The sequence below is a fragment of the Aptenodytes patagonicus genome, chromosome 3, assembly GCF_965638725.1.
Source record: "Aptenodytes patagonicus chromosome 3, bAptPat1.pri.cur, whole genome shotgun sequence".
Lineage (NCBI taxonomy): Eukaryota > Metazoa > Chordata > Aves > Sphenisciformes > Spheniscidae > Aptenodytes > Aptenodytes patagonicus.
Genome location: NC_134951.1, coordinates 63,046,213 through 63,059,974, shown reverse-complemented (window position 1 = coordinate 63,059,974; position 13,762 = coordinate 63,046,213). Strand labels below are relative to the sequence as shown.

Sequence of the window (13,762 nt, the reverse complement as noted above, 5' to 3'; positions counted from 1 at the left end):
GTTCCTCTGAAATACAGCTTGCTATTATTTTAAAGATTAAGAAAAAAAATTAAAATTGTACCTGAGATCATTCTATATGTTATAATTACTGGTTTGCATTAGATTTTTTTAATTTATTGCCTCTTTACAATTGTCCCTGGAGATATATAACTTGGAGAAGAAACGTCTGCATTAGAAACATTAGGTATGCTTATAGTGTTCTGTGTTAGTTAGCTACATATGTGATTTTTCCCAAAAGTGCTTTTACTTTTCTCTGTTGTTTACCTCTGTGGTTGAGAATTAACACATATGCAAAAGGTCCAACTCATCATATGCAAAAAAGACATACAGTCAGCCAATTTTCTTTATTTACACAACTTTTGAAAAACAAAAAAAAGTTGGTTTTTCAGCTTTCAGGAAGAAATCTCTATGTCATAGCTTGCTTGCAAGGTGTGCGCTGGGGAGTATCATCTTCTCAGTGCGTGTTGCAGTGGTCCCCTTATATTTAATAGAAGACTCTGTGTGTGTGCATGTGTGTGTGTGTGTGTGTGAGAGAGAGACTGCATACCACTATATAATGTCAGTCACTTCCAGATGGGATTGACTAGTTTTGCAGGTAACAAAAAAAAAATCTTAAAATTCAATGTGTTCGTTTTTCCTATCCTTTTTACCTCTTGCATACGAGTCCTTTTAGACTCGTACTTTCACTGTTGAATTGTTTGATGAAAGTAAGTTAATTATGTCCGTGAAATGATACTTTAAAATTTCCCCTTTTTCCCCCTTCCCTTCTCTGAACCTGTGAAGGCAGTACCCTCTTAGGAATGATACTTGATCATCATTCTAAAGCACATAACATTTCTAAACTCCTGTACTATTTTGTATTCAAAATAGGTGAGAAATTAACCTCTTCAATGAATCTTTAATGTTTGGCAATTTTTCATCATGATAGTTTAATTGGTTGTCTATCGCGTATGTTATAGGTGTGCCATTCTGTCCCCCCCGCCCCCCGCTTAGGGAAAGTGGGCAGGTTTTTTTTTAATACTAGCTTTAGTCAAGGTCTCTTACAAAAAGCATAGAAAACCTTTGTATACCTGAGTTAATTCAGTCCGTTAGTGGAGCAGGGCGATTCATATAATGAAGCCAGGAACAGCTGTAAAAACCCTGACACATTCACACGTACATAAACACACTTCACTTAGTTGTGGTGGGACTGAAAACCGATCCGTTTGAATCATCTTCTGTAGTGCACATATTCAGTGATCCATTATGTAGTATCCCTTTTGGTACCTGAATTGACCACAGCTTATTACACGGAAAAGTCAAGAAAAAAATGGTTTCTGCATTTTCATTGGTTTATTAAGTTGTACGCACAGCCATCGCTATCTCAATCTGATTAAATGCAGCATTACATTTTATTGAAAAACAGAGTGCTAAGCAGTTTTGTCCACGAGCTTGAGATGTTTTAGGCTTTGCCTGATCATTTTGTACAAATTGGTTTGAAGTTTTCCCGAATGAAGCTCTTAACAGCTCTTACAGTTTTACTGGAGTAATCAAACCAGCTAAGAAAAGGGATACTGCATCTTTAACAAGCAATGCCATTTTTATTTTCTAAGTCATTGTTGGACTATTTCCAAATGTCCTTCATTTCCTTCCATTTGTTTACCTTCCATATTTTTAATGCTTAGCATGACTACATCAGCATTTCCAGTTGTAAGATTTTAAAATAGAAAACATATGTTTGCATTCAGGAAATGTGTGGTATATATGTCAGTACACACGTATCTGTCGTAAACGTGTATTCTTTAAAATGTGTGTACTCATATAGCTACATATAGTACGCATACAAACATTATGTATACACCTGTGTACCAATAAAGATGTTAAAATGAATGACATGAAATTTGCTTTCTGATTAAATGTATTAATGCAATCTTTAGTTTTTGTCACTGAAAAGTAAAAAGCATATTTACTGCACAAGATTTGTACACAGCTGTTCATTTGTCATGACATCTAGGTGGTAATCATTATATTATGCTGAACTGCATGTTGAAAATACACAATCCATTTAATTTTCAAATTTTTTGGCAATAAATGAAATCTCAGCATGTAATTTTCTCAAGTGATCTTTCTAAAAAACAAATCATTTTTATATGCTAGTGTATTTTTTTTTTTTAGTTGCATGGCAAAGTAAGGCTAGTTTGTGCATGAGCAAGTTGAAATGCTAACTAAAGAAACATGAATTTTTCAATTTTTTTTTTAAACGCACATTTCTCTGCTTTACTGAATGTGACAGAGTCACGCTTTTCATTCACCATTGCTTCTCTTTTTCCACTGTCTGTGATTTGCTTGCCAGGAGGAGCTACTATTCTTACTCCTACTATCTGTAAGTAGAATACGGGTGACTTACTATTTTACATGTTTTAAAGATGCAGTATCCCTTTTTAAAAAAGAAAAACAGTCTCTATAATTTTCCTAAAGTTTTATTGATGGTTACCTTTCTTTATTCTCAGGCTTGAAAAATTGCTTGTATTGTTGTTCCTGTTGTTCTTACCCTGTTTTTTTTAAAGGGATATTGTATTTCTAACTGTATATTGAGACTTTTGCTTTTTGCTACAGTTTTTCCCATAACTATCATTTTGGTTTATTGTAATCATAATTTAATTTGCATTATGATTCACAGCGACACATCACACTAAGGAAAAAACCACTTTCCCCATTTCCTAGCTAGAGAACTGTGCTTGTAAATCACAAATTGTTCTTTCTTAGCGTATCAGTTCAGGAGCGATCCTGTGCACCGCTTTTCCTACACAGATCACAGGCAGATGCCAGACCTTTATAAATAGGTCTGTGCCCTACCAACGGCAGAGCAACACGTCTGCCTTTGTGGTACCAACCGGTTTTGGTTTGGTTTTTTTTATAGAAATATTTTTTGTGAAGTGGTCTGCATCTGCTGCTTGTAAGGTGCTTTGCATACACTTTTAAAGTGTGGATCTTACTTTATGACACTGGTTTGCATAAAGTTTTGCTTCATTGAAGCAAAATTGACTTTTTTCCTACGTGTTGACCAAATGAGTGTTTGTGAGGGCTGCAGCAGTTTTGGCCGTGATTGAGCAAAGCAGTTACACACATTCTTAATTTTAAATAAATGCATAAAGCCCTTGACTTCAGAGGGGATCTAAGAATGCGCTGAAGTGCTTTGATGAACCAGTCGTGTCTGATAATGATGCTCTTCCACGTTTTTAAGCAGATTAGTTGACTTCTTTAAACAAACTTAAAAATAAAAAAAAAAGCTAAGCTGGCTTAGCTAACTGCCATTCTCCGGTTTATTGTGACAAATTATAATTTCCTTGTTAAATAACAATTGCTTCAGCTCGAGGTAATTAACTGCACAGTTTCATCCTATGATGGAACACTTTTCCCCGCCAGCTCCCACTGAAACACCCACCTGCCAGGTTCACCCAACTGGATCCTTTAGCAGATAATGAGAATCATTTACACTTTCTGTCAGCCTCAAGTACTTTAACCTAAGGATTTGCTTAACTCTCCTGAAGCATAGATTGCGTGTGCCTTTAGCCTAGTGAGGGAAAGGGAAAAGGAAAGGAAAAAGAAGTCGTCAAACCCCGAGGGAGCCAGGAGCTGTTGAACAATAAAGCAGTCCTCCCGTTTCCCAGCAGCTTTGGGTTGCAGTGCTACAACACAGTGGGCCGTTTTAGGAGGTGAAGCAGAGCATAAGAATTAGAAAGTAGCTACTGTAATAAGCTAATAACTTGAAAGCCTTAATAGCTGTTGATTTATTTAGCGTAGCTAGCAAGTTTTGTTATGAAGTGATGCTTCAAAGAAGGGCTTAATATAGTCGAGAGATGAGATGTAGTAGTCTTTTTGTTCCATTTCTGAGGTGGCGTTAGGAAAAGGTGATCTTCACTGTGTAGAGACTATCTGAAAGGCTTTGAAATTTAAAAAAACAGTCTGAACTAGAAATGCCAGTTTTGTGTAAGCTTTGATAGCATTGGGAACCAGTTGTAAAGCTCAAGCAGTTTCACTTCTGGAAGTTCTGATCGTCTTCATTTGTTCGACCAGAGTATCATTTAAACCAACTTTTCTTAAGTAAATAGGAATGTGTGGAGTAAATGTATAAAATAAAGCATTTTAGGGAGGACATCCAACTGTCACTGGTTTTTTTTAGTTTTCACTGAACAACTGATACACACAGAACCCTCATGTACACCGCAAGGGTCTGATGAAAAAATGATAGGTTTAGAGACCACGTTTGGGATTTTTGTAGCAGGGGGTTATTGAGTAGCAATTCTCCAACTAGGAAAAGAAACGGGGGGGGGGGGGGGGTGCGGACAAAATAACAAGATGAGTCTGATTGGTGAAAGAATCTTTGTTATTCTCAGGAGTGCTTTGTCCATCTATATCCTACTTTGTGGCCCCTTATTGTGCATCAAGACTATTAACTTAACAATCTAACATTTTCTTAAATATGCAAAAACATGAAGTGCTCCCTGCCCTAGAGAGTGGTGTAGGTCCTTTCTGGTGGATGTTCCCAGGACTTAACAAGTAAATTGATGGATAATTTACACTAATATTCTTTTTGTCTACTGTTAGAGTGTGGCACAGAATATTAAAAGTTATCAGAGAATAGAGGAAGAGCAAGCAATCCTTTTAGTCAGAGAAATGTAAGATAAACACTGTCTAAACAGTTAACAGGATATTTGATGATATTTTATGCAGAAAAAGCTTGTGAAGCTAAGCTGTGTTTTAAACATACATTTTCAAGAACCCAGTATTTTCCGTGATGATTGTGTCTCTCCCACGTGGTGTCAGATTTATCCAAATAAGCAGGTTGGCTATCTATTATATTGCAGTCACAGCTTCAGTTGAAAACGGGGAGATTTCAGAGCAGTCTAAAGTACGTCACAGGTTCCTGCAGAACCAAGGTGCATTTCATGCTGCTCTGCATTCTTCCTACTACTTGAGATATATGCTTTAAGAGTAGTAGGCTTTAAGTGATAATTAAAATATATTGTCTGCTTCCATCTGACTTCTGGAAACAGTGAAAATCACTTCCAGTTCTTCATCAAAAGGAAAGAATTAAGAGATATTTCTGAAGCGTGCACTTTAAGGGCATTGGCTGTTAATTTGGGGGGTTTGGTTGTACAGATTAGGTTGCTGTTTAACTGTGATACATTCAGAGTGTAAGACTGTTAATGTCAAAATTTAAGATGTTCCCAAACTGCATGAAAGGGTAGAGCAGTGAGGAGGGTTTTGTTTGTTTTTTAAAGAACCAAAGTTCAGTGTCAGGCACAAAGTGTGGTATCATGTTGTATCATGTGTACTGAATGGGAAGAACAACTTTTAACATAAAAGGTAATATGAATCCATATCAAATAATTACGTTTCTTTTGTTATTTCATCGGGTTTTTGACTAACAAAGTAATTTAGAAGGTTAAATGATTTCTTCCTAACAAGGCAAGCAAGGGGAATGAATTATCCATTTATAAAATCAAAACACAGATTTAAATGGAGATGGTTGATAAAACTGCATGCACAGATGCTTCTTATTTATCGTTTCAGTTAAAATGTAATTATATTTTCTAATTTGTTTATATTGGTGTAATTACTCTGCAGGAAAAAAAATATTACCAGGGTACAGAAGTTAGCACTTCCATTACAGCATTTGTGTGTGCACAGAAAACACAGGGTCGTGACTCTTTCATAGCAGGGTGCATAGTTTTATCAATTTCACGCTGGAAAAGTTGTACACAGGAAGATCAGCCAAACTTTTCGGTCACTCAGGATTATAGATAATGATTACTGCAGACATCAATGTTCATCAAATATTAAGGTGGTTTGGGTTGTTTTTTTTGGCTGGGCAGCAAACTTGCGAAGAAGCGCAAGGATGCCATGGGGACCACCCGCCAGGAGATGACACACATGGTGAATGCGATGGATAGGAGTTACGCTGACCAGAGCACCCTGCATGCAGAGGATCCCCTTTCAATCACATTCATGGACTCTCATAACTTCAGCCCCAGATGTAAGTATGACAGTGATAGATACTCTGGAGTGTAGGTGAATATAGAAACGCGTAAAAAAATTCTACTTTTTAAGGAAAATTGTTGTAAGCTCCAGGTTTTCTAGGAACACTGGTAAACCCAAAGGTTGAGTAGAGATGTTCGTACGTTATCCATATTGGTATGTGGCCAGTTATTTAAATATTTACATGTACTTTCAGTATACATTGTCACTCGTTCTGAGGAAAATATTACACTTCTAGAGTATCTCAATTAAAATCTGAAATTGAGTTTTCCCTCATGAGGATATTTAATACCAACACGTTAAATATTACTGCGTAACACCATGTCTGTAATGAATAATAATATGATGTCCAAATTAATTTCTTTCTTTTGGCAGTAAGGACATTATAACAGAAGGAAACATTGACAATTTTTGTTGCTGTGTGAAGTTTAGGAAAAAGCTTGTTAATATATCTGCAAATTTGCTCTATATTTGTATTCCTTTTTTGTAGACTTGCCAACTGTCTGGTTTTGACAAAGTTTGGCAGTTTGGGTTTCTGACTGTTAAGTGTCTGGGTTATAGCTACCACTGTCCAGCACGCCTGCCTCCCAACATCTGCACTATGCCTTGCACAAAAGCAAGATACTCCACTGGCAGACTCTGAATACCTCAAAACTAGTGTGTAAGTTACTGAAGGGACACAATTCTGCCATGGAGCTGGCAGGAACCTGACCTTCTCACAGCCACATGGACTTGTGGCTTGGCTTTAAACAGATCTGAGCAGTGTGAGCTGCTTCTGAATTGCCATCTTTGGGGAATGGCACTCCATCTCCCTTCTCCTGCCTCCCATACTGCTTACCATGCTTGAGCAAAATGCATCCCTTAAGGCTCTTAAGTTCTTTCCTGATTGTTGTAAGGGAAATGGATTTTGGAGGAAGGTTTATTGTTCAGTTTATTGAAGCTTACCAAACTGCAGAGTGCTAACATTTTAAGTGTCTCATAACCAATTATAAATGGGAGTTTAGTATCAGCCTGTGAGGTTTTCTACACAGTTTTGGCTGGAACTGTTTGAAAATTCTCCAAAGTTTGATGTCTTATTGGCATTGAAATTTGTGGAGGCAGGTTTGCAAAAGCAGTTCGATTTGGACTAAGTTATGGTGGATCCCAGGCAAAGTATCCATCAGGAACCTACATGGCTATTAGTGAGCCGGGGCTTCCAGGCACGAGCCAGGGCTTCCAGGCACTTGGGCAGCCTTCCAGATGGACTGACGTGACACCAAGAGCCCATGAGCCCCAGCCCCCCAGCTGTCCTGGTTGGTTGGCAAAGAAGTCTGGCATCACTGTTTTCCAGCGTCCTAGGTATGTGATTTTTGGGTGTTGGAGAATTCAGTTCCGACCATCGTCTGTGCTGAGGCAAAGAACCTTCCAAGCTTCCGGGGTTTTCTGCTACGTGAAAAATTTTTAGGCAGATTGCTTGAGAACTGGAGCTCAATTTTGTCACAGAGCTGTTGATATTTTAAATTTTTGTTCCAGATTGGAACAAAATCAAATTCTGGATTCTGCCATTTCTGTCCGAAACAGCGCATTTGTCTCTGTGTGGTTCTAGTTGTGATAACAAATGATAAAATCCTATGAATTTTATTCAAACATCTGCGTCTGTGTACCTGTGATTTTCTTATACTCATTAAGAGCAGTATCTTTGGCACTGCATGTAAAAAAGCTATTAACTGTAAATATGTATATATTTTTTTTAATGACCTGGAAGCCTTTAAAGAAATACCATTTTATTTGGAGGTGAGCTATTCAAGTATTACATGAGAGGATGTGTTTAAAAGAAAAGGAGCTGGTTCTATGAAAGTGAACCTTTATTGTGAAGCTAAAGAACAATAATGAAGGAGAAGCCCTTTCAAAAACTAAATTGCATGTAATATCTTCTTTATTTCGTTTCAGTAAGAATCTCTTTGCCTTTATCATTATGTTTCTGAAGTCCAAAATCACTGCCTTTCATTCCTCTTTTATTCAGGATGCTTTCTGGAACTCTGTATTCATTCTGTTTTCCTGTTGTAACAAAATTAATGGGGTTTAGTTATCACCTGGTTATACTCTGAAGTATATTGCTTTTATTCTTAAAAATACACAAATTGAGGGTAATGTATTTCTTCATGAGCTTTGTTTTCCTACAGTGCCCAATGATCCACTTGTGCCAACAGCTGTGTTAGGTGAGGACCCTAGTCCTTCATTATCCATTCCTGCATGAGTTTTGTCTCCTTGCATGGTTGAACGTTGGAACAGCTTGTTTTATATAAAAGATAGCTATGCTGTTGTCAGAAAATAACTCTACACTCAGTTTATCAATTCAGAATTAAACTGACACTGCTTGGAGAATAAAAATTATTTTATGTTCTCATTAAGAAGTTATTCCTAGTCAGTGCCAACTGAAGAGTAAATGAGGAAATAGGTAAATGGAAAATACTAAAACTTTTCCCCCCAGAGCATTCAAACCGAGTTCCAATGAACTGACGTGTGAAACTAGAACTCTCTTAAGAGAGACGTAAAAATAAAATTCAGAACGATATAGTATTATTTGGTACCCAAAGCTTGATTTTCTAAGTAAGTAACAAGAATGAAAATAAAAATAGAAAAGGGAAGAACTGAAATACCCAAGAACAAACAACAATTTCTTTGTAGGTTCTGTACAAATATTCTTGTATACCTATATTAATTACATTTTTCAATTGACTGTAACTAGTAAGTTTTTCAACTTTATACTCACTTTAAAAAGAAGAACGGATGTTGGGAGTGGCCAGCCTGCTTATTTCTATGTCGCATCTAACACTGAATGCACGTTTTAGAGCTTTTTAAAAAAATACAGAGATAAAAGTATAATTTGTACCCAAGTTCTTGGTTTGATAAACACAATGTGCAGTATTGAGTTTCAGTCAGTTGCTGAGGTTATTTTAGGATAAAAGACAAATATCAGGAAGTAGACATAAATATAAACTGAGGTTGAAAATTAGATTTCTAGAGGTAAAGCGTAAAGGGACCTGGAGGCAATTTAATCCCTCCTCTGTTTTGAGATGAGACGTTATACCTATAGGATAGACTGTTTCTGGCAATTGATTGTCTATTGTGTTTTAAAAATCTGTAGTGAAAAGAATTTTACTTTTGCAGTGGCATGTTCCAGTGCCTCGCTCCTCCTAAATAAAAATAAAATTCAGATCCATATTAGTATTATTTGGGACCCGAAGCTCAATTTTCTAACTGAGTAATAGTTACTACTAACTGGGTGTTACTACTGAGTATTATTACTGCTCACTCCTAGTTTTTCCTAACTAGACGAATCTAGACTACATCCTCATTGCTGTGAATTGAGCAATTTCCTTTTGACAGACTCATAGAAAATACGGAGAACTGACACACTCCTGTCCTTTTAAAACAGCCTTTTACCCATTGAAAGGCTCACATGTCCTCAATTGTCTCTCTTCTAGTTGAGTTAAACCCAGTTCTTTCACTCGTCGTCTTGTAGCTGATGTTTTCTAAACCTGTTATCATTCTTTTCCTCTGAACACTTTCCAACTCATAGGTCGAATTTTTAAATTGTGGTGCCCCAAATCAGGTACAGTTCTTAGAGGAATTCTCAATGCTGAGCTGAGTGGAATAGGTACCCCATGCCCTACTTGTAGTGTTCCTGCTACCTGAACTGTATTTTGTCCTTTTTATTGCACTTGTGTTGCTGACTTGTATTGAGATACCTGCTAAAATCCCAGTTATCGTTGCCCAGTCCATTAATCCATTTTGTAGTTACATATTTGACTTCCCTTTCCTACACACAGTATGTTGCATTCACTGTTTAATTCACTTTGTTCATTTGTGCACTGTTTCCCAAATAATCAAGATAACTTTGAAATCTGATGCTGTACTTGTGAAGTGCTTGTGGTGCCTTACTGCTCAGTGCCCTCTGCCCATACTGTCAGGGTATTTTCTATCCCATTATGCAAGTTGTGAGTAAAAATGCTGATAGAGAGTATACCCAGGAGGAGCCTTTGCAGATCTTCATGTAAAGTGTCCTCTGAGACTGACAGCAAATCACTATTTGTGAGTAGTCTTTGGTCTTTGTCAAGCTGGTGTATACTCACCGTGTGGGAGACTTATCAAGTCATATTCTGCCCATTTCCTTTTGATAATGTTGCAAATGCCATTCTCTTGACTACAGTAGCGTCTTAGAAAGTTTATAACCATCAGAGCAGTTAGATGCTGGAGCCTTCCACTTTGGGCCCAAGGAAACCTAACCAGGTGGTTTAAGACGTTTATGAGGGATGGTGAAATAGCACTGTTGCCTGAAAGAGCAAAGGGGTAGACTCAGTAATTCTGAATACTTCCCAAAATTAGATCAGTGGACTTACAGAAAATGAGTCTTTTCCTGAAATTCTTCTAAGATCTTCTCGTATCTTTTAGCTTTATTTCAGGCACTTACAAGCTGCATAGATACTATCTGGTGATACTTGCAAGCTATTCCTAATAGCTCATTTAGGCTATAAGCATATTCTAAAGGTCAATGTGTTGCCACTGCATTATGGCAGACACAGACATGGGCAGCTGTGAACAGCGAGGACAAGGGATTAATTGAAGAACAGTTTAATAGTTCCTGTCTGCATTTCCATCTACCAGTAATGGTGTTTTGGGCATGATATTCTCCTGGTATAAGCAAAGCAATGCTAGTTGGAAGAGGTAATATTTTTCATTGCATGGACTGAAGTAGCGGAGAGAAGTAGGCAAGCTTTTGGGCACACCATGTAGAAGGGGTTGGGTAACCATAAGCTTCTTCCTTTGGAACTAGATCATTTGGCCTACTCCATCTCAGTGTAGCCCTTGCTTGGCCCAGCATCACAAAACAGTTTCCCTCTGTTTTACTTAGAGATGAGCAAAATTTTATGGGCTCTAAATTATAGAACATGTTATTTTATATGAAGCTCTTATTACTTTATAGCTGTACTAGGTTTCTTTTTCTTCATGTATAGGTTATTAATTCTACTTTCCATTCTGTGTACATTAGCACTAAGTTAGTATGACAATTTTGCTTTTCTCAAGTCCCTATCATTACATTGATGGCATAATAATGTGGCCCTTATATTTTTAAAACGGCTTTCATTGTTACCTATTCTGAAGCTTTAACAACTTTTAATGTCATTTTCTTTTAGTCATTTTCTAGTATAGTCCTGAAATAAATTTCTTATGTTCTGTTCACTCATTGTTTTTTGCTGCTTCAATGGGTTAAAGTGCCTATTACTGGTAAGTATATGGCGAGGAATGGGGAGAACTGCAAATCCTGAGGTGGTTTGAAATGTGTATGATTTAATATGGTTAACACTACAATAAAAAGTGACTGCTGCATGTCACTCACATTATTAGGCAGTTTAGTAAGGCATAAATATACTGAAATTAGCAACTTATGTGACAGTTCAAAGAATTGGGTTTCTTGCTAGGAAATCTCATTTCAGAAGGCATTAACGGGGTTTGCATTTGGTGGAATTGTAAAAATGAAAACAACCCTTTGGGTGTTCATTTTTTTCCTAGAGTGTTTTACTTCCTAATCTGGATCCTTTGCATGGAAAATGGTAAACTGATTTCGAAGATGTGTAGGAGGGGTTGGCTACCCACTTCTCATTTCGGTAGCTACTTTCCAAAAAAGGTTTCTAGAATTTTTCTTCCTCTCTAAATTCATTTGAACTGCTGATTGCTAATTGGAAAAAAAGATATTTCACAGAAGGGATTGACTAAATGTGATCACTTCATGCAGCTTTGACATTTGGTTTTGATAAGAGAATTGGTGTAACATAGGGCATTAGAGGAGACTTCTTTGTTTATACAGAGCAAAAACCGCGGCTGAAATCAGCACACTCAACAGTTTAATTTCTCTACTAAAAGACCCGAGTTAAAATGACCACTCTGAAGTGCTGATTCATCTTCCCAAATGGAGGTAGTGTTCTGAAGCGGTAGCATAATTGCTTCTCTTTTTTACTTGGATCTCAATTTACTGTTTGTTGGCTTTAGACAAATGATGTGCTGATACCACTACAGAGTTATTCTAATTTATTGTTTAAGGTGTAGTATTGCTATTGATACATATCAGCCATTAAAAAAGTTACTTTGGGTGATAGAGGCTGGAGTTTCCAAGTACATTAATGTCATAAAGTTTTGTAGCTTCAAATAAAATGCCCTTCAGACATCTTTATTGCGGGATGAAGGATTGCAAACTTTTGTATGTGTTTGCAGTTAAATTCCTTTATGTACTTCACAGTATTTATGTGCTGGAGAGCAAGTGCTTTGCATTCTCAGAAATTAGACGTGTTTTTGAAGGAAGAGGTTGAAAATAGATATTCATATGTATAGCAGCAGGTGTAATTGCCCCGCAGGTACGTAACGCATTGGTTTCTTGTGAATACAGATGAAAATCACAGTGCGACAGCAGAGTCCAGCCGGCTCCTGGATGTCCCTCGTTACCTCTGCGAAGGCACAGAATCCCCGTACCAGACTGGGCAGCTGCACCCTGCCATCAGGGTGGCTGATCTGCTGCAGCATATTAACCTAATGAAGACCTCTGACAGCTATGGATTTAAAGAGGAGTATGAGGTGAGATCTTCAGTGGTGGGTTTTTGCTAGGAAAAATCCCTTTGAAAGGGGCAGCCTTTTGTTTGCATTGCATTGCAAGAGGATGCAACTATGTCATGGTTTTAAGTGAAAAACAGATAAAGATAAGCAGGCATAAGATTCCTATATGTGTAACCCGGAAGTGAAATCGTGAGTGGAGTCCAATGGTTTGAGCCATTAAAAGTGCCTGGAAAGAACACTGTCTGTATCCTCTAGGACATAAGAAGACATGCCCTGCTGAATCGGTCTGGCATATTGTAAGAAGCTGCCACCCTTTTGTCGCTGCTTCTTAGTTGAAATGCTGTAATTAATTATGTGAGTTTTCCGAGCCATCTTCAGTGCAGATCTCCTGGATTAGGTTAAAGTGAAGATTTAACCTGGCTGGTTTTGCGAGAAGCACTGACTGAAAGCACTCTCATGATTTATTATAGCATCTCAGTAGGGCAGTACTGGGACTAAACTCCAGCTGAGAAGCAGTAAAGACGTGCCGAGGGTAGTAACTTCTTGAAGTTCTAATTAGACCTGCCAGAGTATCTCTACTTACAACTTTAATGTTAAAATGGAAGCAAAAAATTCCCAGCACTGGAGGTAGAAGATGAGTACAGATTCATTTCGCTTCTGATCTCTGAATCCGTTGTGATTCTTTGGGATTAGAATATCAGGCAGGACATTCAGTAAAGATGGGAATGGTACTGCCAAGGTCGCATGCAATACAGCTAGGTTTAAAATGAATTTTCTCTGAGTAAGTAATCTCTTCTGACTCAGTTTTCAACCTTCTCTCCTTTCTGCAGCTGTCTCTACTGTAACATAAGAACTGGAATAAATAAATGTGTGGTTTTTAAAAGAATATTATTCTCTTTTCCTCTCTTTTACTTAAATACGCCTCGTTATGCTCTGCCTAACTTCAGGGCTAAACCCAAGTGTCAACTGCTGCTGCGGGGAGGGTGGCCCCTGATGCCACATCAGGTGTTCTCCTACTTGTTGCTACTTCTATTACCATACATGATGTCTTTGCCCTGGCTTGGGCTTCTGAGTGTGCATTGAAGTTTTGTTTCTGTGGCTACTGTGTACTTTCTGGAGGTAACTTACCCAGGTCAGGATAAGAGAACATCTG

General features: G+C 37.7%; 1 protein-coding gene across 7 annotated transcripts in view; it reads left to right on the top strand.

Annotated features, from left to right (window-relative positions):
* The window catches only part of PTPRK (protein tyrosine phosphatase receptor type K), a 418,972-nt gene that overhangs the window by 382,077 nt on the left and 23,133 nt on the right, over positions 1-13,762 (top strand). For 3 of the 7 annotated variants that reach the window (XM_076333568.1, XM_076333569.1, XM_076333567.1), the window contains exons 15-18: positions 143-184; positions 2,333-2,362; positions 5,859-6,019; positions 12,446-12,630. In XM_076333568.1, the coding sequence (XP_076189683.1) occupies positions 143-184; positions 2,333-2,362; positions 5,859-6,019; positions 12,446-12,630 (418 nt within the window). Of the gene's footprint in view, positions 1-142; positions 185-2,332; positions 2,363-5,858; positions 6,020-8,183; positions 8,220-11,277; positions 11,290-12,445; positions 12,631-13,762 lie in introns of all 7 variants that reach the window. The other 4 variants (XM_076333573.1, XM_076333572.1, XM_076333571.1 and 1 more) reach the window with 2 other exon arrangements.